The sequence below is a fragment of the Bombyx mori genome, chromosome 15, assembly GCF_030269925.1.
Source record: "Bombyx mori chromosome 15, ASM3026992v2".
Classification (NCBI taxonomy): Eukaryota; Metazoa; Arthropoda; class Insecta; order Lepidoptera; family Bombycidae; genus Bombyx; species Bombyx mori.
In genome coordinates, this window is record NC_085121.1 from 13,887,352 (window position 1) to 13,913,890 (window position 26,539).

Here is a 26,539-nt window from a genome sequence, read left to right on the forward strand (position 1 = left end):
ATTTCCAACATCACCAGATTATTTTTTTCTTGCGAAAAATTACCATAACAGAAGACTTCTTCAGCTGTTTGAATGGAATAAACTTAATTGAAGTTCAATTAAAAACATCAAACATTAGCATCAACAGCTAATACCAAATAAAACGTACCTTTAATGGCAGAGATAAATGTCGCGTATTAAGCGAAATGCCGCTTAAACCAAATAGCCTTTCACTCCCCGATTTGGTATTCGGGATCTGAATGCGATTAATTTTTCGTGTAAAACGCATATCACGTGTTTGTGACACGTATCAACACAGGAGAAAATGTTGTTATATATATGCATACACGTAAAACAATAATACGTTGTAGTGCGCTCGCCGCTTACTGGTGGTAGGAACTCTTGCGCGTCCGAACAGGCAGGTACCACCACCCTGCCTATTTCTGCCGTGAAGCAGTAATGCGTTTCGGTTTGAAGGGAGGGGCAGCCGTTGTAATTATACTGAGACCTTATAACTTATATCTCAAGGTGGGTGGCGGCGTTTATGTAGTAGATGTCTATGGGCGCCAGTAACCCCTTAACATCAGGTGGGCTGTGAGCTCGTCCGCCCATCTAAGCAATAAAAAATAAAAGTAAAATTATAAATTATTACGAAATGCTAGAATTTGATTAATAATAAATATCGAGGAACCACTATTTATTAACTGTCTTTCTATATACCTACTCATTAAAAAATAATAATTGAGAATTAACATGTAAGTACGAACAATGTTTTAATGTTTTATTGTTTATAAAAATGACGACTGTTGCTTGATCTTTGAGCATGCGCGTAAAAAAACCGAATAAATATGAATAATATATTATAATTTCAATAACGCTGTCGAGTTTTGAGCTTCAAATATTTTTATGCGAGAGGAAAAACAATATAATAAAAATTTAATATTATTTTGACTATTTTTGATTCCGAAATTTAATGCTTTTTAAGACATCGTGTTACTTTGATATGTTCTTTGACATTTAAACTAGTCTAGAATTTTAAATGTAGAATATTTTTACTGCGAGACTAGAATCAGTTGCTTCACACGGAATATTTTGCTTAAGCCTTTGACTGCCGTGTAGGTCACCGGTGCCCTACGCGGCGCACTAAAGTAATTATGTCGATATCTGTTACTAAGCACTTGGATAGCTTAACGTTGCCTTCTTTTGTTTTTGTAAATGTAGTTTTTGGAACAAAATTCCTTATGGGACGATGCGGAGGGGTACCCTAACCGGGAAAAAAAGGTCCGTAACGTAAGATTTTTATTAGTAATGCACACAGTGTACGACTTAACATTGTAATATCGTACAAAAAATAACATATTTTTTTATCATTCATTGACCACGATCTCAGAGCTTTCGTTTGCGCAATACACTATCTCTTAAGCAAACAACCGTGAATGAAGTGTACCACAATAAGTTCGCACGTTATCGAATGACCGTGGGTTGTTGCGAAACCTCCAGTTTTATTTTCTTTATACCTCGAATAGAACTTAAAATCAAGATTTTTATAATAAGGAACTTCGTTCTTATCCGGTGTCCCACGACACCACACCTCTTTTTAGTCTTTTAGATCCCTTAGAAATATATTCATACTCAGTATCTTCGGATTCCTCTTTGCCAGTTAATTAGATATTCCGAGGCCTTAATAACAGAAATCGAAATAATTACTTCAGTGCGCTACGTAGGGCACCGGTGACCTACATGGCAGTCAACGTGTTAATTTATTATTATTTAAATTACTAGCTTTTGCCCACGACTTCGTCCGCGTGGAATAGTTCAAATAATGCTTTATTTTAGAACAAATTTGGTTACCATAAAAAGACGATATAATGAGCCAACCTTAATATATAGACATATTTTATGCTGTCACAGACTTTTTTTTAGATCTTTTAAAGGGGAACAATTCTGTCATACATTATTTTAGCGAAACTTTAACCGTTTCTGCAGCGCACGCAGCGGAAGCTCTCAAAAGGGAAAAAACCCAATTTTGAAATATTCTTTATTGGTGCTCCGCTTGTATTGGTTTTAGTGTGATGTTATATAGCCTATAGCCTTCCTCGATAAATGGGCTATCTAACACTGAAAGAATTTTTCAAATCGGAACAGTACTTCCTGAGATTAGCGCGTTCAAATAAAGTCTTCAGCTTTATAATATTAGTATAGATTATATGAATAATGCACGGGTCGGTCTGTGACTCTCCATCTCTCTCTAACCCCAATGGTTATAAGTGGACAATGAGATAGGATAATCTGTGAAATTAACGGGGTTCTATCAAAAATGTACAGTGTTTCCTTTTGCGTTGGATGGGTAGGATAGCCGCGAATGTTATTCTTTAGGGTTAAGTCCTTTTGGATTTATTGGTAAACTTCATTTGAGAAAAAGAAATAAAAAAATATATTTGTTCAATTACAATTTCCTTTATTACGTACTCAGCACACAAACAAATACCTACTTCAATCGATAATTTCGATCCGGTCCACCGATTACAATAATATTATCTTATTACGCTTTATTATTTATTACATGTCGTTATAAATTAAATCTTGAGAATTTCATAAATTCCGTAACTACACAAAACACAGCTTAACTTAAGACGAGGAGGATAAATAAATAATTATAATATTAATAAAAAAATAAAATAAAAAAAAAACTCTTTTTTTCTCAATAAAATATTCTGACTCGTTTTTTCTAAATTTACACGCGTATAATACAAATAATTTCACTTAATGTTTCTATCATTATTCTTTGTAAATTCTCTTACGATTAGTGCTAATAGGTAACTAAACCGTTAGTATTTAAAGAACGTTTTCTTCACAGCGATGGTATATCGTGTCAGTTTTGCTCTCTTAGTTATAGAGGGTGAAACGCGCTCCGAACTGAGAACTACCTCCTTTATGAAGTTGATTAAACTTAAGTGCCCCGTTATTGAGCTTTGCCCGCCGACAGTCAGATAACTTGGACAAAGTGATTGTGACGGGCAAAGTAGAAGGAAAGAGACCCCGCGGCCGATTACCTAGCCGTTGGTGTGATCAAGTAACCGCTTTAACTGGGTTGCCAGTCACAACCGCCATTCGAGCAGCTGAGGACCGGACGAGATGGAAACAGCTCACGAGACAGGCAGCGGTCAAGTTTCAGGGACACGACCTTCAGCAATGAAGAAAGCGACGAAGAAGAACTGAGCTTTGATACTTAGTACATACATATTTCGTTTGGCACACAAAACGTCAGTATGACAGCGATGACGATAATGAATAATGACGTATAGACAAAAGACATGTCAAATAACATACCACGGTGTTTTATTTGGTGTGACGTCATCGATTTCTGACGGATCCTACGGAATTAGAAGCCGTCTTAAATTTTGAATTGGTCTGATTTGCTGTTGGTAAACTGGTAAAAGAAACAAAAGAAGATCTCGGAGTGTTGACGTCATTTTGGATTTAATAATCTGGAGGCGAGAAGGTCAGTTTTAGTGTCAAGACTAGTTTTGTGTTTTTAGACCATTCGAGTTAGCTCTTTTTATTATACGTGAGTTTCTGCAAGATAGCAACCTTATTGATAAGTTAATACAATTTTAGGTTACAATCAATGCAATAATACTCAGAATCGAAACTATGGAAACACAAAGGAACGCTTGCGCATTTTAGAAACCCATTTTGACAAATGTCAATTCTGTCAAAATATGCCATCGCCGACAAAGCGAAGCAAAGTATTCGTATTAATAAAGTATTAGGGCCCGTTTCACCAGATCCAAATAAAATACACCTTCAAATGAAGTTATATTTAGTAGAGGTAAAATTTTGCGGATAGAGGAAACGTGCCCTAACAGAATAGAATAGAAAAAAAAACGGAATTGTCTTTGTACTTACAAAAGATACAGTCTTGTTTGCGCATTGGTCACACTTTCCTAAATGCTACATATACATGCTACTACACACGATATTATTAAATATGAATAATACGTGTTTTGTACAATAAGAAAACTAATGTAACTTTTAAAATATCAATAGTTTTTTGTTGTTTTAAGCCAGGGCGTTCGGAATATACCTACCTACTCTAACATTCCACCAATTTTCGAAATTGATCTCTGCTAATAATGGCACCTCAGTAAAATGTTTATCATATTACATTCCTAAATTAAAAAAAAAATATTATTACATAAAAACAAATGTTTTTCCGCGAAATAATAATAAATTAAAAATATCCTGTTTTTGTTACGAAAATAATCATGTCAATTGTTCTTCCTCATTTTAACTATCAAATATAGTTTCAATTGTATTTTTTACTAAATCATATTTAATTTGACAGAAACCAATCCAATATACACCGATTTTTGTTTCACCGAAATTCCGTTCGAAAAAAGTTAAAGATATTACGATCATTATCACTATACACTTTCAATCAAACTACATCAAAGGACGCTACAAAGATTCATAAAATTATGTTCAGTACACGTAACCGAGCTACAAAACTATTTTATCGAGCAATTCTTTGGCTTAACAATACGTACGAGACTACGATAATCTACTTTTCAACATTGAGCTTTGAATGTGCCGCGTGTAAGCGACAAAGCTTTGACTAGGGGCGGTAGGCGCGGATGAGTTAGGCGTGTTGCGCCCTACCCAAGTGGATGAAGAAAGCCACTCGGTCGGCGCTCCTCTCGCCACACTTGTTACACATAAAGGGGTCATTGTATCCGTGGAAACCCATGTGGATCGTGTGCATGGTGAGGTCTCCAAAGGTGATGTCGCAGTATTGGCACGCGTAGCTGTTTGTGGACGTAGCGAGGGCCGCGTCCGCCGAAGCTTCCGATTCACTGTCCGATACTTCCGCGTCTCTCATTTTCTCGTCTTCGTGCTGTAGTCTCAACGCGGCCGGTTGTAACTTAAACGCGCGTCCTTTCCGTCTGTTCTTCAGAGCGGTTGTCGGCGTCACGGGCGTCGGTTTCTCTGTGCTCGGCGGCGGCGTGCCCGCTTCGCTGTTCTTCGTGTTGGTCAGGTCGAGAGCGTCGTCGTTGCTCTGGACCGGAGACTCTTCTCGTGCGAGCGTCGGGGTGTGTGGTGGTGTGGGTGTTGGCTTAGCCGCCGGGGACAGCGGGTTGAATTCCGACTGCGCTTCGTTGAACGCTAAGCGCTGGTGGAGCAGTGATGGTTGTGGTGAGGCACTTTGGGGTTTCTCGGTTGGCGTTTCGTGGCTCCTCGGTGACATCTTTTGTTCGTAGTTGTTGTTAGGGGGAAACAGGAAGGAGTGTGGCAAGAGCGGTGGTAGATACGGCAGGTTTACTGGGAAGTGATTTCCGAAAAGCGGATGCGTTGGTGGCGGCGGCTGTGGATGAGGGCTGTGGTTGTTCGTGCCGGTTTGCTGTTCGAAAATTTTCGACAACGGTTTCTGTTTGGGCCCCCTTCGTGTTCCGTACACGTCAATAATCGGCAGCGGATTCGGAGTTCCGTCTAAATTTAGAACCATCGCCGGATTGTGCTGGTACTTGCGCAAGTGGAGCTTAAGCGAGTGACAGTATTTGGTTGCGTAATTGCAGTCCGCACATCTGTATTGGTAAACGTTCGAATGGGATTTCAGGTGGGAATTCAGCATCGATTTGTTCACGCATGAATACGAGCACTGACTGCACTGGAACGGCTTCGAGCCCATGTGGTTCCGCATGTGGTACTCTAGATGGTGCTTATATTCCGTGACGAAGGGACATTTCCGGCAGCACAGCATCTTTTCGGGCTTAATGTGCTCTTTGCTGTGCTCCCAGAAGCTTAGTTTCGTGACCGCTACAAATTCGCATTGTTTGCATTTGAATGTTTTAACTTTTCCGTGCGAGTTGACTGCGGGCACCCGGAGGCCGGGCTCCTCGTCGAAGTCGTCCTCAAGACCGGAGCCCTCGCGGCCGTCGTCGCCGTCATGTTTGTTGTGGTCCACACCATCGAAGCCAGAATCGTGGAACCTATCGAACGAACGTCGCTCCGGTGACGACGGTGTCCTGGGTGGCGACTTCGGTGGAGTGGCGTCGGAGCGCCCTAAGGGCGTTGACACGTGGGCGGGTGGCGCTAATGTTCTGGGCGAGTAAGACTCGTAGCTAGGTGAGTGATCGCGCGCGTCGCTAGCCCGAGATTCGAAGCCCGGAGGCGTTAACAAGCTGTATGGTAGACTGTTGCGGAACGAATCCAAGTGCATTCCCAGATTGGCTTTAGCTTTTAAAGGCATTGCGTCGTAAAACGGTGAAGGTTCTCTGGTACTGCCGACGCTGCGTGGAGAATGTCCGTTCGAGTCTTTACTTGAAGAAGAGGGTGACGCGCTGTGAAATCCCTCTGAATAAAAGCCACTGGTTTGTTCTTTCGAAAAGCTTCCATCTTCCATCGGTTCAGTTTTCTATGAAAAGAACGTATGATTAATTAACGATCGAATTAAATGGTAGTGTGAAGTATTTTTAATTGAAAGGTAGACTTACGACTGTCGGTGGTTGTAGGAGCGGACCCCACGCTTGGGGGTGGGAGGAGTGGGGTGCGGGCGTCATGCCAGCGGGGGAGGCGCAGCTTAGCATTCCTAAGACATACACAATGTTATGAACGCAACCGATCAATGCGGAAGTGTTATTTTTAAAAAAAAAATGCTTACTAATAACGAAATGGTTTTTTTTTTCTATAGTCGGCTAAGCTAATAAAAACATGTAAAAAATGCACACGAAGCATTGTTTTGCGAATGCGGAAAACAATACAGTCACGTCCGTCATATAATCGTAGCACAAAAGAGATCGGTAGCTGATTGACCTCTTTTCAAACACAGCGGAATATTTGTAAAAAAATAAAATTTTTTTTTTATTCCTTTAATGCGCTTAGAAAGTTCGAGATGAAATATTAGTCACTTATGTAATTCAAAATAAAAACATAAACCTAATAATAGTTTTGTGACCGTGCTTTAATCGAAAATTATAATTTTTATGTGGAATTTAACTTTCTGTTTAATGCAAATATGTAGTCACTTATTTGTTTTTTTATATACGATATTAGGTAAAAAGAAAATCACAACGTAATATATAATTCATCAAAAGATTTTGGTTTCATTTTAATTTATGGTTTTAATTCTCTTTTGGATGCTCCCAAAATAAGCAATGTAGAATAAACATGAATCAGAAAACAACGTAGGGCTATTTAATTTTAAACTCAATTCATAAACAAATAACAATAGGTATTGTTTCAAATAATAATTTACGTTTGATGTTTTAAATAAAAAATCATAATAGCCTAATTAAATACAGACCTTCCCCTTTTGTTGTCACACTAATAAAATTACACACAGCACAAGATACTTTTCATGAATAGTTTCTATACACTTCTATCCTTTCACTTATTTTTTTTAACACACATAAAAATGATCAACGTTTTTAATGGTTACGTCCTTTCAGTGCCGCGGCAGGAGACGTTGTGATCGCTTTGACATCTCACGATGAACTGAAAAAAATCTGTCAATTTTTATGTTCGAAGCATCGATAAAGTATTTGAAGGCGACTTTTTCTAGTGTAAAAGGAATGGATATGTTTTCGCATACATCCGTCCTTGTCGGCGCCCCAGCCTATTTTCATTGGAACCAATGCGGCGCGAGCCGCCTTGGGTGGGGATCGACTTATTAACTTATTGTTTATGCTATCAGCTACATTAATAATAAAAAATAAGCATCCCTAACCGTCGTTACTGTTCGATGTAACAAACTATTAATAGACAATAAATATCCGAAAGACGGGGGCAATTTGATCGAGTTTCGTATTGTCGATGGTAATTTATTTGTTTTTGTCAGGGTTATAAATCAATAAAAAAATAAACTATTTTGTTAATGAGGTAATTAGGTATTCTAGAGAAAACTGCTTAGGCCCACGATTATTCTCAATCTTTATTTATTTAGTCTGTGAAAATGGTTTCGATTTTAACACATAACGCTCGTCCCCTCGTGCGCTTGCGTTACATAACGCTTTTTACGGGCGTAAGGATGTCGGATAAAAAACAACTGTGTCAGAGCCGCGAAGGGGCAGATCTTTTTACACGAACAGCATAGCCAATGAGTGTGGAGCATTAGTTTAAAGAACTCTGTTTACTTTTTTTTTCGTCGAATTGCGTCGGCCAATAAAATATAAGTATGATGCTTTTGTAAAACTAGGGTGATGTTTTTAAACTAGGCGAGAACGTTATCAATCTGTTTATTTTATCGCGATTTTTATGCATACAGTTGATTTCGTGTTTGTACTGCGGTGTGGTTGACTGACGTTTTCAAATATGTTTTTTTTTCTGATCGTTATGGTATTAGGCTGTACGTTCGAATAATTTTTTACCCATTATTGTGTTGGGCAACATTTTGGTTATGTTTTTAGGTAACTAAGACCAGGTCATAAAATCTCTTAAAAATAATGTAGCTATTTAGGTGGTAATGGTATGTAATGCTCACGTGGTTTATACTTGTATTATACAAGTAAAACGGACGTAGGACTTGCATGTGATTTTGAAATAGATTCTTTAACCGCATAACTACAGGGTTTGTATTCGAATAAAACTGATAGACTTTTACAATTTGAAGTCTAGGTATATTTTTGTTTTCTACCCGCGGTAATAAGCCGAAACGATTAGATAGACTTATCAATAAATACTTTATTTTGTTCCACGTAGATGACAAAAAATGGAAGAAAAATAATTCAAATAGGTTAACAGTAGGTGTCAGCTTACCACCAGGTAAGCCGTATGCTCGTCTGCTTGCAACGTCAAAATTGTGTAGGCACCAATGGATTTGTTAATTTGTTGTCCTATTTGAAGTCTTCTAAATTAGTCTTATTTGTTCTTTGCTATCTATAACTATTTTAATTATTTTTATATATATATTTTTTTAAATATTCTTTTCTTGTTTTGTATATTTTCCTTATCTCATTAATCCTTTAATCACAATCATGCTTTTTTCCTTTCTTATTTTCATTTCTCTCTTTTATTTCATCTTCTTTTTCTCTTGTTCTGTCGTCCATTTTGTTTTTATCCATTCTCTCTCTCTCTCTCTCTCTTGACAATTATGTTCTTTTCTCCATCTCTTCTCTTCTCATATTTAATAACAATGTCAAGGATTACGTGTCACATGTTGCGTTCCAGTTGTAGTATCGTAACTTTTAATTGTATTTGACGATCAATATTTATTTAAGACGACGCCATGCTTATCTTTCGGACATAATATGTACGTACATAACGCATTATTTTCTATTTAATTGTATGTCAAACTGGAGGCGTAAATAAAAAAATTGAGTTTTTTTTTGTTTTTAAATTATTTTTAATCGAAATGTTCACGTCCATGTAAATAATAATCCGCAAGAATTGTATTTATAGTTCTATTTAATTCAGTATTAATCTAAGTTTTCATATAGTTATTACGGCCAATTCAAGCAGGATCTCATTGCACGTTTATTTTTTCGTGTTACTTCCTAGATTGAACATTATAAACATTCCAAATCTTTTTCTTTTTTTTTTTAAATTTGGTTGTGCCTAGATGATTGCTTCCGGAGTCGAAATGCCTATGACTTCTATGATCCATTAACGGTGCTTTTAGGCACCACAAGCACCGGTCACCGTCCGGTCACGGTCCCTTCGTCGCAAGCGACGGGCTCGACGAGCGAATTAACCCATAGACACAGCCCACTGAGTTTCTCGCCGGATCTTCTCAGTGGGTCGCGTTTCCAATCCGGTGGTAGATTCTGCGAAGCACGGCTCTTGCTACAACATCAACTTGGAGTCGTAGTGGCCTAAAGGATAAGACGTCCGGTGCATTTGTAACGGCGTTCGAATTCCATTGTGAAGCAGTAATGCATTTCGGTCTGAAGGGTGGGGCAGCCGTAGTACTATACTGAGATCTTAGAACTCATATCTCAAGGTGGGTGGCGCCATTTACGTTGTAAATGTCTATGTGCTCCGGTAACCATTTAACACCAGGTGAGCCGCGAGCTGGTCCACCCATCTAAGCAATAACAAATAAAATAAGAAAACTAGATTATCTTCTGTCTAGTGTATTTCTTCAACTGTCACTCTATCGTTAATGCGATAAAAAAACTTATTACACCATAGACAAACAATGCGGCACAAAAAAAATGTAGTAAATTAAAAGTTGTAGATTGTGATCGTCCAGTGTTGTCGTATTAGGAATCACCATTAACTATATTTGTTTTAGGAAAATCTTCACCTTTATTTTCTCTTAATATTCTTTTGTCGATGTAGCGGGTTTGATTTTAGTGATGAACGTATCTTTGGTCAGTTCTCTTTTTTTTTCTATTAAACTATTGGTAGCTTAAGGATCTCCCCACTTACTGTATAAAGATCTAGCGAGAGAGTGTGTTCTCAGCAAATGAATGCTCTCAACAATGTAGTTAGTACTACTAATTTTTATTTTAAACTAACCGACGCGGCAGACTTCGTAGTGCCTCAATCGATAAATAAAAGACCTAAACTTTTGTATAAAATAAACTTGAAACAAACAAAAGGAATCCGTCCGACGGGGGACGCATCAAAGGAAAAACAAAATTGTTATTTTTATTTAATTCCGAGTATTTACATATTTATCTACCTTTTAAACCTTCTCTGGACTTCCACAAGTAATTCAAGACCAAAGCTAGCCAAATCGGTCCAGCCGTTCTCGAGTTTTAGTGAGACTAACGAACAGAAATTCATTTTTATATATATATAGATATCTACTGTATTTTTTGCATGTACGTACAAGTAATACATTGATAAAGATAAAGGCTGCATTTCTTGCAGATTGTTCTTCAGAGGTGAAATGGCATGCGGAATCGATGGTAAGGGCCTGACGATTTAAAAGTATCTGTAAAGTGTCATGAATAAAGAGTATTTTGATTTGATTCGGTTTTAGCGACTGCGCATAATTCTTCTTCTTTTTCTCCACCTTATCCCACTAGGTGGGGTCGGCACAGCTAATTTTTCTCTTCCATTCTCTTCTATCAGCCGTCATCTCAACACTGACTCCTCTCTCTCTCATATCGTCATTCACACACTCCATCCATGTTTTCTTCGGTCGACCTCTTCCCCCTCTACCTTGCACTACCATTTCCATACATCTCCTAGTCACATGCATCTTCTCTCTACGCATCACATGTCCATACCACGCTAACCTTCCGCTCTTTAATTTGTTGTTGCGCATAATTTGTTGTTGCCCATAATTTGTTGTTGCGCATAATTAAATGCTCGAAATTCCGTTTAAATTCCGTATCCGTATCACAATGTTTGACATAGTAACCACACTCGCGCCGACATCGAAACTTGGCGGATTCCAGTCGTAATTTCTAATTAGTTATGTTTGTTTTACTCAAGATAATATTGTTTGTATTTTATTGTCTACGTGACTAATAATGTCTACCACCAAAACATTCGTTTGAAGCAACCGTTTTTAGCGGTTTTTCGTTTGGTTCTTTAGGAATTTTTGAAAAACGTGCGATTTAAAATAAAGATACAATGTCTACATGATTGAGAAGTTGATATATTTAAATTTAAAAAAAACATATGTTTCCTATAGAATCCACATTCCTCATTAAGCTTTTTAAAGTGGAGAGTAGATGTGTTAGTCAAATAACAAAACAGGATGTACGTCATCGTATTTATTAATGTACCGATGTGTGCGAGCGAGATAGCTAGATGTGACTGTTACGTAGTTTCGTAACCGTCTCCTTAGGAATACTAGTTTATTCTGCTCTTCTGTATCGAAGAGTAGAAGACAGGCAATCCCGGGAACATCTGTATTATCATTAATCGTTTGTTTCTTAAATTCATGACGTAAAATTGCTTAATGCGAAATTAAAATTTAAAAAGTTAATTTGTCAGCGTCTCCGTGAAAAAGTTGAAAATAAGAATATACCTTTTTCAATTGAACAGTAAGTGCATTTTATGAATCATCATCATCAGACGCTGAACGCGCTTAATGAGTTGGTCAGAGTCAATGTGCACTTAAAACTTGAAAAAAAAACGTGTAAATTGAATAGGGTTGCGGTTCGTTTAATATCGACATTATAACCTTCGACAATCGACATTGTAACCATCAAACCGATGATTGCTTCGCGGTGGGAATAGGTAGTATGACAGTACGTACCTACTAGTCTTACGGTCTATCAATAGTAAAGTTCAATGTAATGGTATTAAAAACGGATTGTTCGGAATGACCGATGGACTTTCCTCTACGGTGTTCCCCGAGTGCTACGACATCTCTTTGAACAAGTTTAAAAAGGATTCATAAGTTTGCTGATGTCCATAGGCACTGGTACTTAGAAACTACTTACAGACAGGTAGATGAGCTCGCGGGCTTAATCTGAGAGTATTGCTAATACTGACCCTAGCAAGAGCAGTGCTTCGCTGAATCAACACCGGATCGGTATCGCGACCCACTGAGAAGATCTGGCGAGAACCTCAGAGGGTTGGGAGGGCCGCATGCTCGTCTCCCTTCTAAGGCAATAATCTACTATATTATTATGATACAATTTTTACGGTTTAACCTTGCGTTTTTTTCTTGTCATTATATCATTTCTGATGCTTCGTATTCTTTACAGTTTTCGTGGTCACGGATGATTAAGATGTTATGCGACATTTGAATGTTGCGCTAATCATAAAAAAATAATCAATAAAAAATCATAAATACCATTTTTGTAGAGAATTTAAAGATCTACAACTTTGGTTTGAGGTTTTATTTTGATAAAACTTACCGTTTTCGAGTTTTTGGACGATATCTGGACTATCCATATACGCAATAACGTTATATACATATCGACGCTTGAAAGGCAAACATGACTAAGCAACAATAACTGCTTTGTTAATAAATGATAGGCAATAAATAACCACATTCAATACGCAAAAAAAAAATTCTAGGTCTATTAAAATCATTTCAATCCTACAGCTACTAGCTAGATTCTACTACAGCTAGATTCGTTAAAATAAATTTTGTTTTCAGGTATTTCAAGTTTAAATTAGTCTACTGTAATGTTCACGCATTGTCCCTTAGTCACGTTTGCCTTTCAAGCGTCGATATATTATATAATTAGAATAAGACACACCGCATATGTGAATCACTTGAATACGCGCGTAAAAAAACATCGAAAGCAGATAAAAACAATAAAACGATTTTGTAAATTGCTCATTTAATTAATAACGAATCAAAAAAATATATTTTTAATCACTTTAATAATTGAAAAAAACATAAGAACGGCGCCAAGCTAATCACCGGGAAAGTAATCATTGTATTTGTGTATTAACAGAGCGACCTAATGATTGTTTTAATTATTCATGACAGATAACATACGTAGTATTTTCTTTGGTTGTTACGAGACGTTAGCATAATTAAAACATTTAAACATTAAAAACATTTACTTGACTTTGGCAAAAAGAATCGCGAATTTCTAGTTACTAGAGGTCCCGGAGTAGTCGAAATTCGACTATAATAATTAATTGGAATTGTAAGTTTGTAGACTATTATGATTGTATTTTATATTTCTATAATCACAAATTTCGCCAAGGCTACACTATAAAAAAATATTAACAAAGACAAACAATATTTAATCTATTCTCAATTTGACCACAGACGTCAAGAACAAAAGTTTGACAATAAATATTATGCATGCGTGTGTGCGTCAAATACATAGTATGTAGTGTGTGTAATGTTTTTTTTATTGATTTAATGTATATTTTATGCATTAATTTTAAAAAAATATTTGCATTTGGCACTTCTCTGTATTCTCTATAAGTGTGGAAAATTTCATACTCCACCGTCCGCGCAATTTTCGTAAAAAGGGATACAAAGTTTTTGCTTCACGTATTAATTAATATAGAGATTTTTAATTTGAGAATTTGATGGTGGTTAGTACAACATTCAAATGTCAAACGGATAACACTTTAGTCGTCCGTGACCACGAAAGTGTAAGGTATTCGAAACATCAGCAGTAATGTGATGACAATAATAGACGTAAGATTAAACTGTAAATGTAGGTTAAAAAAGGACGGCATAAAATATGCTACGTTTAAAAAAAAAATTAACTATCTGCGACCGGGAATAGTGCCTCAGTACCTACATGGTTCCGGGTCTCTAACCGATATAACAAAGCATTGAATGAATAAGTGGCCTAAAAGATAAGACGTCCGGTGCGTTCGCATCTAGCGATGCCAACGGTGTTCGAATCCCGTAGGCGGGTACCAATTTTTCTAATAAAATACGTACTTAACAAATGTTCGCGATTGACTTCCACGGTGAAGGAATAGGTATTGTGTAATCAAAATCAAACCTGAAAATTTATAATTTGCATAATTACTGGTAGTAGGTACTCTTGTGAGTCCTCACGGGTAGGTACCACCACCCTGCCTATTTCTGCCGTGAAGCAGTAATGCGTTTCGGTTTGAAGGGTGGGGCCGTTGTAACTATACTGAGGCCTTAGAACTTATATCTCAAGGTGGGTGGCGCATTTACGTTGTAGATGTCTATGGGCTCCAGTGACCACTGAACATCAGGTGTGCTGTGAGCTCGTCCACGCATCTAGTAGATTTAGCGAGGCCCTGCTCTTGCTAGGGCTAGTGTTAGCAAGTCTTCCCAGATTGAGTTCCGTGAGCTCACCTACCAAGCCGTGTGTAATAGCTGTTTACGCTACCAACGATTAGGTGAGGAAAAAATATATATTAAATATTGTAAAATGATCGAGTCATTTATAAACAATGATTACTCGTGGTTGATATAGGTACTTTGATATGAGGATACTTAAATTATAAAATTAGATTGTTAAAACATTTATTTGCGTTTATAAATGACTAGCTGTACCCGTCCGCTTCGCTGGGCATTTAAAATTAACATTATTATTTCTGATTCCCACAAAGATTCTCATCATTAACGCCCCCGCAACTGGTATAGGGAGTCCAACACTCGTATAAATATTAGCCTATCCATTAAGTACATGTATTTTCTACATGGATACCAAGTTTCAAGTCAATCGGATGCATGGTTCAGTAGTTATAACGGAACATCCGTAAAAACCACTGTAGATTTATATATTAGTATATAGATAATCCCGACGAGTCAGTTTTAAGCCTAAATTCTCTTTTGACAGCCTCGAGATCAACAAAAAGAAATCTCTCAAGTATGTTGAAACGAATAACGCGGGTTTCGTATCAGCAATAAGAGTGTGGGTAGATGGAGAAAATTCCCATTTTCCGGTCACCGCTCCTGCACGTTAGAAATATGCGGCACATTTAAGCCCCGCAGAAAACCGCCCTTATCGCGTCGAGTAAAAAGTAATGCTGCCGGCCTTTATGGCAGCTTCGGGACACGCTCTTTATTACATGGGGCTGGACAGCTCTGCGGGCCGGTGGCACACTGAGTACATACATATACTTAAACATTTTCGAACTGTTAATAGTTAATTTTGTTTCTATGGAATATACTAATACTGATTATATAAAATATATATAAAAATGAATTGCTGTTCGTTAGTCTCGCTAAAACGCGAGAACGGCTGGACCGATTTGGCTAATTTTGGTCTTGAATTATTTGTAGAAGTCCAGAAAAGGTTTAAAAGGTTGCTAAATATGAAAGCGCTCGGAATTAAATAAAAAGAACAATTTTGTTTTTCATCTGATGTGTCCCCCGTCGGACGGGTTCCTTTTGGTTGTTTTAAGTTTATATTATACAAAAGTTTAGGTCTTTTATTTATCGACTGAGGCACTACGAAGTCTGTCGGGTCAGCTAGTACTGATTATATCTCGGTAGTTGTTGTACTAGCGCTGATGGCGAAAGTGAAATTTGATATAAATACTCCTCCTCCTCCTTGCATCGATATTCTTCAATGCTGAGGGTCGTGGCCTTCCTTAATACATATCTCTTGGACTATCTTCCGCCAGCCCTGCCAACCCTTGGCTGTGCGGATGGCATCGTGGACTGAGATGTTGAGAGTAGATCTTATCTGGTCTGACCAGCACATTGGATTTCTGCCTTTGGGCCTTCTATCGCATACCTTGCTTGTTATTAGCAGGTTTTCTTGCTCCGCGAGCCATATTGTGCTGAGTATAGCTGCCATATAATGTTGAGTCATATCGAAATCTTGAGCTTAGTGAGAATGGATTCGGTGGTTCTGTGTTCTGTCCAATAAATCCCGAGCATTTTCCTCCAGCACCACATCTCAAACGCGTCGACGCGTTGGCGACCCGGTTTTCTTGAGGGTTCAAGAAATAAATTCAAGGCTTAATAATTTGTACTTTTATCTAGATTATGTATTTATGGTTCATGGTATTTATGGATCACCGCATATAATCAGCTTCTGTAACTTAGAGACACAACAAAGTGAATGTCGCTCGACAACGTGGACATGATCGAAACGTCCATGCCATATCGAAGATAGCCTTTTTTTTGCCTTTGTAAGCAGACGAGTATACGGCCCACCTGTAAGTAGTTACCGTCGCCCATGGACTTCAGCAATGCCAGGGGCAGAGCCAAACCGCTGCCTTCTGCTTAATACTCTCTACAAGCCTCGTTTGAAGAAGGACATGTCATAGCGCTCGGGAAACACCGTGCAGGGGAGCTCATTCCATAACCGGATGGTACGTGGCAAAAAAGACCTCTGGAAACGCATTATCGATCAACGTATCGGTTCCAGATAATATGAAAGAACTCTGCTCCGATGGCGGGAGGTGCTATGGTAAGAAGGAGATGAGAGGATCAAAGAGTTATTATTATCATCGATATTATTATCGAGTGATGCACTTATGTCAAAGGTAACTCCTTTAGAAAGATACGATTTTACAATACATGTTCACAGCCGTCTTCCGTGATGAGATAATAAGATATTTAAGTGAGATGGGGCGTATAATGAGAATGAATCCTGCAAAATCAATTTAAGTAATCACTAGTGTGAGAGCGTATTGTAAGATGGCTACTTTCTGCTGAAAAGCTGCCGAGTGTTACCGATTTGAAGGCTGGGCTAGCCACTAAGTAATGCTATTGACATTTAGACTTTTCATGGTGGGTGTGCTTTTAATGTTTTGATGTCTATAGATTTATAACTTAATATCACAAACAGGTTGAACGAATTATCTAATCTTTAGTAAGTGTGATCGCACTGCACTCGTTGTATCACCGTCTTTATGCGCGCCAACATTATTTCCCCTCGCATAAAAAATGATTGTACCTCCAAATCTATCCCGGGCGGAGGGCCGTACCCTCGGACCGCCCCTCCCGCGAGCCCTCACCTCCCTTCCCACCCTCGACGAATGACTTGAATGTATAAAATGAATCTTACGTATACTTTTATGATGCTAGCAAAATTCAAGAGTGCTTTGGATATAGTCTCGATTTCAAATAATTGCACTAAATGGTTCGACTGACTCATGCAAATCATAGGTTTGTAACTAAGCATGAAGGTATAACTTTATCAAAGTAACAACAACAACCTATTGATAAAAAAGCTTTGGATTTTAAAAATGGTTTTATTAACATCGGATTCCGTTCCGCCTGATCTTGATATTGACAATAAGAGACTTAAACGTTGGTCGATGGCAAATTTTAATGTAACCTTCATAGGATAACATTTTTGTAAGTATCCATACATACAATTATTATTTTAGTGTTTTGTTAAAATAATGCTGGCAATATAAATTTGAGAACTACCTTCCTGTTGTCAATTTGAAATAATCCATCAAAACTATTACAGAATAATACAAGTTTTTTAAAATTATATTTAAAATTATAAACACAATATAAATCATACGTTGTTAGAATATTGATTTGAACATGAATGGTAAATATTTAGAAATAAACAACACACGTACTTAAAGCTATTTTCACAATATTCAAATGGTAGCTAAGTTTTTTTTTTTATTGCTTAGGTTGGTGGACGAGCTCACAGCCCACCTGGTGTTAAGTGGTTACTGGAGCCCATAGACGTCTACGACGTAATTTGCCACCCACCTTGAGATATCAGTTCTAAGGTCTCAGCATAGTTACAAGTTAAGTAATCTTTCTCAGTTAAGTAATTTTTCTCATTAAGTATTCAATTCTCTCATTATTTGAAGTCACATTTTAGTGTTTTTATAGATGCTGGTTTTCATACAGGCTCATACGGTAGGCAGCGGCTTGGCTCTGGCCCTGGCATTGCTGAAGTTTATGGGCGACGGTAACCACTCACCATCAGGTGGGCCGTGTGCTCGTCTGCCTACAAGGGCAATATAAAAAACAATGTCTGGTTTTGAATCGTTACTCTACCCTATAGACCTCACAACGTCAATGCCGCCATCCGCTTTGACATTTGAGGTCAAGATTTTAGTTACTTGTATAGTATATAGCTTCCCATTCGCATTCGCAACACATGGTGCGTCGGGACCCGAATAATTGTACACAATACGAATGTTATTTTTTAAAGTACCTTATAATGAACAACGTATCGATTTTTAAGATAATAATATGTATTTTTGTTAGGTACAGTTTTGATTATTTCAAAATTAAATTATCTTTAGTTGGTTAATAAATTGACTTTTTTGTTCTACTTATTCACTGGTGGTAGGTGAGCTCATAGGCTCAACTTGAGAAAATTTGCTAACACTAGCCCTAGCAAGAGCAGTGCTTCGTAGAATCTACGACCGGATCGGAAACGCGACCCACTGAGAAGATCCGGCGAGAAACTCAGTGGGCTGTGTCTGTGGGTTAATTTACTCGTCGAGCCCTTCGTCGCAAGCGACAGGTTCGACGAGGACGGTGATCGGTGAATTCCCCTAGTGGCTTTCATGTAGTTTTCATTTTGTTAAAATTTGATTCTGATACAAGTTTTCGAACAAAAAATAGAAGTAAAAATAATTTTGCCATTGTAGATATTGTTAAATATTATGTAATACAATATTATCATAATGATATTGAAATGAAAATTGCTGCTTGCACTCTGAATCTTCAAATAAAGACAAAAGGGATTTAATTTGGTAAAGAGAAAAGAAAATTGAGTTCACCGATTTTCATGAAAAATCAAACGAATACCAACAATGGGCAAACACAAAAAGTACAATTCCCTAATTGGCTTATCCGATTGTCTTTTTTTTGCAACGAATTTCCTTATGGGACGATGCGGAGGGGTACCCTAACCGGGAAAAAACATCCGTAACGTAAGATTTTTATTAGTAATGCACACAGTGTACAACTTAACTTTGTAATAACGTCTAAAAAATAACATATTTTTTTATCATTCATAGACCACGATCTCAGAGCTTTCGTTTGCACAATACACTAACTCTTAAGCAAACAACCGTGAATGAAGTGTACCACAATAAGTTCGCACGCTACCAAATGACCGTGGGCTGTTGCGAAACCTTCAGTTTTATTTTATTTATACCTCGAACAGAACTTAAAATTAATATTTTTATAATAAGGAACTTCGTTCCTATCCTGTGTCCCACGGCCCCACACATCTTTTTATATGTTACGGTTCAATTAGGTTTTTGACGATTAATTAAATCAATATGGAATACAATTAAATTAAAATTAAAACACTGCTAATGGCGTTTTTAATTGTTTATGACAAAACAATAAAGAAAATGTAATACATAGAATTATTCCAAACCTTGAGCTGATAGTGATTAAAGTCGAACCATCGGAGCAGAGTTCATCCATATTATCTGGAACCGCTGCGTTCATCGACATGGTGACAGTGCGTTTCCAAAGATCTTTTTTGCCACGTACCATCCGGCTTTGGAATGAACTCCCCTCCACGGTGTTTTCCGAGCACTATGACATGTCCTTCTTCAAACGAGGCTTGCGGAGAGTACTTAATGGTAGGCAGCGGCTTGGCTCTACCTCTGGCATTGCTGACGTCCATGAGCGACGGTGATAGGACTTTTCACTGGTGGTAGGACCTCTGGTGAGTCTGCGCGGGTAGGTACCACCACCCTACCTATTTCTGCCGTGAAACAGTAATGCGTTTCGGCTTGAAGGGCGGGGCAGCCGTTGTAACTATACTGAGACCTTAGAACTTATATCTCAAGGTGGGTGGCGCATTTACGTTGTAGATGTCTATGGGCTTCAGTAACCACTTAACACCAGGTGGGCTGTGAGCTCCACCACCGTCCACCCACCTAAGCAATAAAAAAATAAATAAAAAAAACTTACCATCAGGTGGGCCGTATGCTCATCTGCCTACAAAGGCAATAAAAAAAAAACTTGCGATGTTGCGATAACGATGGTTAGCGATCACTGAGAAGATCCGGCGAGAAACTCAGGTGGTTAATCATGTTAACAGCCACGGTTTGACGAGTGCTCGCGCTTGTATTTTCAATTACTTATTGTTAGATTTTATGTTGTCTTTCAGTGCGGTGTGAGATCCAACAGATAAGAACAAAATAATAATTAAAGTTAACTTTATATTCAAAAACATGCGTCTAACACACACAATGCATTTTTTTGCTGACATACATCTTTGCATAAATAAGGTAATAATACAATGCATTTACATAATACTTTTATTGTAATTTGAATAGGCTACTCAAAAAAATACTGGAAAATACCACGTTCAAATTTAAAAAAAATACATACTAAAATTTAATATCAATTGTTTTAAAATTTTCCAAACAATTGTAATTTATACACAGGTATTATTCCTGTGTAATACAGTCGTGTAATTTACATTAAACATTTCTTTCTAAAATATGGAATTTGTGTTGCCGTACAGGTTAACAGAATCATTAGAAGATACCATAACATGAATGTAGTAGAATCGAGAAGCAAGATGGAATATATGTATAAATTATTCTTATGAATAATCACAAATCGTTTAGCAAGAAGACTCGACGAATTTCAGCCCCCAGAATAGTCCGAGTTTGGAGCGGTTATGACAACATAGACAGCATACAAAGATGTGGCAGATTATACAAAAGTCCATAGATTATAATTGACCCCTGTGCTTAGAATTAGTGGAGTACGAGCTGGCTTTCGACTCCATCGAGACCTGGGCTGTGCTGGAATCTCTGCAGCGATGCCAAGTAGACGATCGCTATATCCAGGTATCACTGGACCAGGTGGTGGTGGTAGGTCATCACTGGTGGTAGGACCTCTTGTGAGTCTGCACGGGTAGGTACCACCACCCCGCCTATTTCTGCCGTGAAGCAGTAATGCGTTTCGGTTTGAAGGGTGGGGTAGCCGTTGTAACTATACTGAGACCTTAGAACTTATATCTCAAGGTGGGTGGCGCATTTACATTGTAGATGTCTATGGGCTCCAGTAAGCACTTAACACCAGGTGGGCTGTGAGCTCGTCCACCCATATAAGCAATAAAAAAAATAAAAAAAACCAGGTGTTGAGATGCCTTTATAACTCTTCCAACGATAAATGTGTACAGAATACGGTCTAACCCTATTCAATTGCGTAGGGGAGTGAGATGGGGGATATAATTTTCCCGAAACTGTTTACTAATGCATTGGAGGATATGTTTAAGACGATGGATAGGAAAAAGATGAGCATGAACATTAATTGCCAGTATATCTCGTACTTGCGGTTTGCACATGACATAATCCTCATGACTTAGCAGATTCTTCATTCCGAATCGGACTCCGGATGAACATGGATAAAACTAAATTATGTTCAATGGCTATATTAGCCCAGGTCCGATCATCGTGATGGGCTGCCCGCTTAAAGCTATTGATTTTATTCATTGATTTTTATTGATTACTATCTGACCCGTCAGACTTCGTAGTACCTCAATCGATAAATAAAAGACCTAAGCTTTTGTATAAAATAGGGTCGCAGTGAACCCTGGTATAACAATACCAGTAGGGAGGATGTGCATCTCAAGCGATCCGCATACATACGATACGCAACATGGGATGATGCCAGGAGACGTCGGCAGACAGGGGAAAGGCGATAATGTTATATAACGCCGCTTCTAGGTCCTACAAGAAGGTTATTGCCAAGGCGAAGTCGGAGCACGTTCCTAGAGTTGGCGAGCGACTAAAAAAGAGCTATCCCTCTGGGAGCCGTGCTTTTTGGTCGTTCGCCAAAGCTGCAGAAGGAAATTTTTGCGGGTTTAGTCTCCCACCACTGCGCAAGTCCGATGACAGTCTGGCCCATAGTGCGAAAGAGAAGGCTGACCTTCTGGTTCGCCTCGAACTCGACTGTGGACGACGGAGGTGCCACACCACCGAACATCACCCGGTGTGATAGCTCTCTGCCGGAGATCTGCTTCACACAGTGTGCAGTCAGCTAGAGCTTCAATTCCTGGATAAGTCGAGTGGGCCAGACGGCATCCCCGCAGTGATTCTGAAAACGCGCGGCCCTGTGCTACATTCTGCGCTAACGCGTTTGTATCGCCTCTCTTATTGTACTAACAGGCTTCCGTCTTCAGGAAAGACCGCCCACGTCCACCCTATCCCCAAGAAGGGTGACCGGTCGGACCCATCAAGCTATAGGCCTATCGTGATAACTTCCTTGTTGCTTTCCAAGGTGATGGAACGAATAATAAATACACAACTCCTGAAGTATCTTGAGGTTTGCCAGTTGATCAGTGACCGACAGTACGGTATCTGTCACGGTCGGTCGCTGGCGATCGTCTTGTACACCTTACTCACGGGTGGGCTGAAGCCTTGGAGAGCAAGGGCGAGGCTCTTGCTGTGAGTCTTGATATCGCAAAGGCCTTCGATAGGATCTGGCATAGGGTACTTCTGTCGAACCTACCATCTTACGGAGGCGTCGAGGGACTCTGCAAGTGGATCACTAGCTTTTTAGATGGGCGGAGCATCACGGTCGTTCTAGACGGTGAGTGCTCCGATACGAGACACACAGCACACAGAGTGCATGCCGCACGCCCGTCCACGACTGGGCAACTATTGTACCTACCTCTATATTTTCAGACGCCAGAACACATAACTTAGAAACACAGCTATTCGTTCGCGTTACAAAGAAGCGCAGCACTTGTTCAAAGAAACAATATATTTTGACCATTACGCATGTCCCAACATGTGCCGTTTAAAAAATATGCAAACAGAGCACGTAACGGAATAAAAAGTTTCGAGAACAATGCCGAAAATATTAACTCGGAAAATACCGAAGCGGGAGTGTTTGTGCAGCTGTGGGAAATTGCGGTAGAACCGGAGTACTTTTCCATCCAATGATTAGTCAGAGCTCGAATTACAACGCAGTTTTTCTCCTTAGCATCGGTTAAGGAATATTAAAATAATCTATCTCTATATATAAATAAAATTGTAGAGTCTGTTTGTAATATTGAAATAACCGCTTTTTACTACATTACATGCATATGAATATTTATACGGTACATACACCAAAATAAATTTTTTTACAATTTTTGTCTGTCTTTCTGTTTGTTCCGGCTAATCTCTGGAACGACTGGATCGATTTTGATGAGACTTTCACTGATAGGTAGCTGATGATATAAGGAGTAAATTCAGCTACTTTTTTTAGACTGGCTTCGCCCCGCGTCGTCATCCACGGTACGACAATAGCCGCGGTTAAAATCGCGGGACTCAGCTATCAATAATAAAATTTAATGTTTCCGAAGCGAAGCGTAGGCGGGTCGCTAGTTATGAATAAAAAAGTTATGACACAAACGAACTAAACATAATATATTTCAGCTCTGCCCGTACGTAGCTTTTGAAGAAAAAAGGCGTGCCCGACAAGCTCATAAATGTCGTTGTATGGATCGTCGTGTGGAGTGCTCCACAGGGGAAAACTCACGGATAATATCGTGGTCACCGCAGGCGTCAAGCAAGGTTGCTTGCTGTCTCCCCTGCTGTTTATGGTGGCGCTTGATGATGTGATGCGCAGAGTCACCTGTAAATGCCGACAAGGACTACCTTGGACCGCCAATGAAGACCTAGAGGACATCGACTTTGCTGATAACATTTGCCTCCTAGCAACCAATTAGCAGCAGCTACAAAACAAAGCAGATGATCTAGTAGATTAAACGGCCGTCTGGTGTAGTGGTAAGTGACATGGTTACTACACAAGGGGGTCGCGGGTTCGAATCCCGCCAAGGGAAGATATTGGTATGATAAATATAAATGTCTTTTCCAGGGTTATGGATGTATATTAAATATATGTATGTGTATAATAAAAATCTTACATTTATATCCGTTATCTGGTACCTGTAACATAAGTTCTTTACGAACTTATCACGGGACCAGTTAACGTGGCGTGATTGTTAGTAAATATTTATTATTTATTTAAAAAATAATAATAGATGAAGCTGAAAAGGTAGGGCTGCGTATTAATTTCTCAAAAACAAAAGAAATGCGCATAAATATCACCGATTCGGCTCCTATGTTGATCAAAGGGAGGCACATCGAGCAGGTGGGAAGCTTCTGTTACCTGGGCAGCATTGTGGACGATAGGGGAGGCACCGAGGCAGACATTGCGGCTCGTATAAATAAAGCCAGAGACGCGTTTAGTCAACTTAGGCCAGTGTGGAGTTCCTCAACCTTAATGAGACGAACAAAGGTGAGGATCTTCAACTCAAACGTAAAGTCTGTACTGCTGTACGGGAGCGAAACTTGGTTTGTTCGTAAGGACTTGATAAGAAAACTTCAAGTGTTTGTGAATAAGTGCCTGCGTCAGATTTTGAAAATCTTTTGGCCTGAGAAGATCAGCAACAAAGAGCTGTGGAGGATCACTAAGCAGACACCAAATGGAGAAGGAGATCCTTACGCGGAAGTGGCATTGGATTGGTTACATTTTGAGAAAGCCCGATACCCACCTATCAAAGAGAGGACTGACCTGGAAAGTGTCTGGCAAGAGGAAGAGTGGCCACCCCAGAACAACTTGGCGTCACTCGGTGGAGCAGGAGCTACGGGTCTTGGGCATGACGTGGGAGGAGCTACAACAGACTGCCCAAGACCGATATAAATGGAAAAATTTGATTCGAGCCCTACACCCAGCAGAGGGTAATAGGAAGGAATGATGATGATGATGATATTAATAAGCAAATTATTGTTGTTTCTTGTTCAGTTACATCAGATGTGTAAGCCTTAAGATAAGTTCAAGCAATCTTTGAGCACTCATTCCTATAGCTATGCGTCTTAATAACGTATTTTTCAACTCAAAACCTAATGTTAACTTTTTTTCTTCTCCTATATATGTTGATAGCCTTGAGAGGCCATTTCAGCTTCGTCCTAACATGTAGGTGAACTAACGGGGCTCAACTCGGATTGTTGCTAACACTGGCCCTAGCAAGAGCAGTGCTTCTCAGAATCTACCACCGGATCGGAAACGCGACCCACTGAGAAGATCCGGCGAGAAACTCAGTGGGCAATTTTTTTTATTTTTTTATTGCTTAGATGGGTGGACGAGCTCACAGCCCACCTGGTGTTAAGTGGTTACTAGAGCCCATAGACATCTACAACGTAAATGCGCCACCCACCTAAACCTAAACCTATGTCTGGGGGTTGATTCGCTCGTCGAGCCCTTCGTTGCAAGCCACCGGACTCGACGAGGACGGTGACCGGTGCTTGTGGTGCCTAAAAGCATCGTTAATGGATCGGGAGGATCTGTAATGACGTGTTTTGGGCGACGTCGAAATTTTAACAAAAACTTATGTTGATTTATGTTCATTCCATGTTCCTTAAATATAAAAAATAAATCGTATAAAGTTTTATATTGTTCGAACCACTTATCTTTACAATATTATTTTAAGTACGGACGTTTTTCGATACAATTATTCCAGTAGCACGCACGTTTTTTACCTGCGATTTTAAAAATTTAAAATCTTCCGAAAATGCTGCACCGCGTCAGGTACATTTACGTACAATGCCTTAATGTATTCACGTGGAGATTTTTCGCATCGTGCGAAAGCCCGGAAGCAGAGGACGAGTAGCAAAAAGCGAGAGCGGTCATAAAAGTTTTGTGTTTAAAATAATAATTTATTGTTAGTCCGAAAGAACGAAGGTTTGTTAATTGTTTCGCGAAAAATGCATGCGAAACGCAAATGCGTCTTCTGAATGTACAGACGGTTGTGCAAATGTTCTATGTGAAATAGGAATTATATTTCAGCAAAGAATAAGTCATCCTGGGCCCGCACTTGTGGTCCCGCGGTCTTTCATGTCATAGCTCGCAATACCGAGACTATTACACGAACTAAAGACTACCTCGGTTGAGCTGTGTTATAGTGTGAAATATGTTTCTCGAATGTTCCCGCTTATATAAAGTGAAGAAGATAATTTATTACATAAATTATATTATGTAGCACAAAATATAATTAAAATCTAGCCTACGAAACTATAAGCACCTGGAATAAATTTGACTGGCGAATACCTTCAAGCTATTAGGAAGTTAAAAATATACTTGATTAACATAAAAACTTCTCAACAAATAAAAATGAACAGTACCACATAAGCACACTGTTTGTTCACCCACTTTATCGTATTTAAATAATAACTCGGATAGTTTTATAGTATTTATTAAACGTAACTTTTTAGAGACAAACAATTTGTATAAATTTTGCAGCAGTAATGGAGGGAAAAATGCAATGACACAGATTATACCTGTAAC

At 38.8% G+C, this 26,539-nt stretch overlaps 1 protein-coding gene across 1 annotated transcript; it reads right to left on the bottom strand.

The window, feature by feature from the left end:
* Positions 1–2,416: 2,416 nt before the first annotated feature.
* LOC101745990 (protein hunchback-like) lies at positions 2,417–7,484 on the bottom strand. Its single transcript, XM_004922967.4, has 3 exons — positions 7,283–7,484; positions 6,474–6,568; positions 2,417–6,394 (listed from the first exon to the last, which is right to left on the bottom strand). The coding sequence occupies exons 2-3, from the start codon at positions 6,564–6,566 to the stop codon at positions 4,622–4,624; spliced, it is 1,866 nt and encodes a 621-aa protein (XP_004923024.1). The 5' UTR covers positions 6,567–6,568; positions 7,283–7,484; the 3' UTR covers positions 2,417–4,621.
* Between the last annotated feature and the right edge of the window lie 19,055 nt (positions 7,485–26,539).

Excerpts from the sequence above, each read along its gene's own strand:
- LOC101745990 (XM_004922967.4), bottom strand. The coding sequence starts at position 6,566 with ATGCTAAGCTGCGCCTCCCCCGCTGGCATGACGCCCGCACCCCACTCC. Across the intron at positions 6,395-6,473 it reads TCCTACAACCACCGACAGTC|AAAACTGAACCGATGGAAGA; the intron begins GTAAGTCTACCT and ends TTCTTTTCATAG.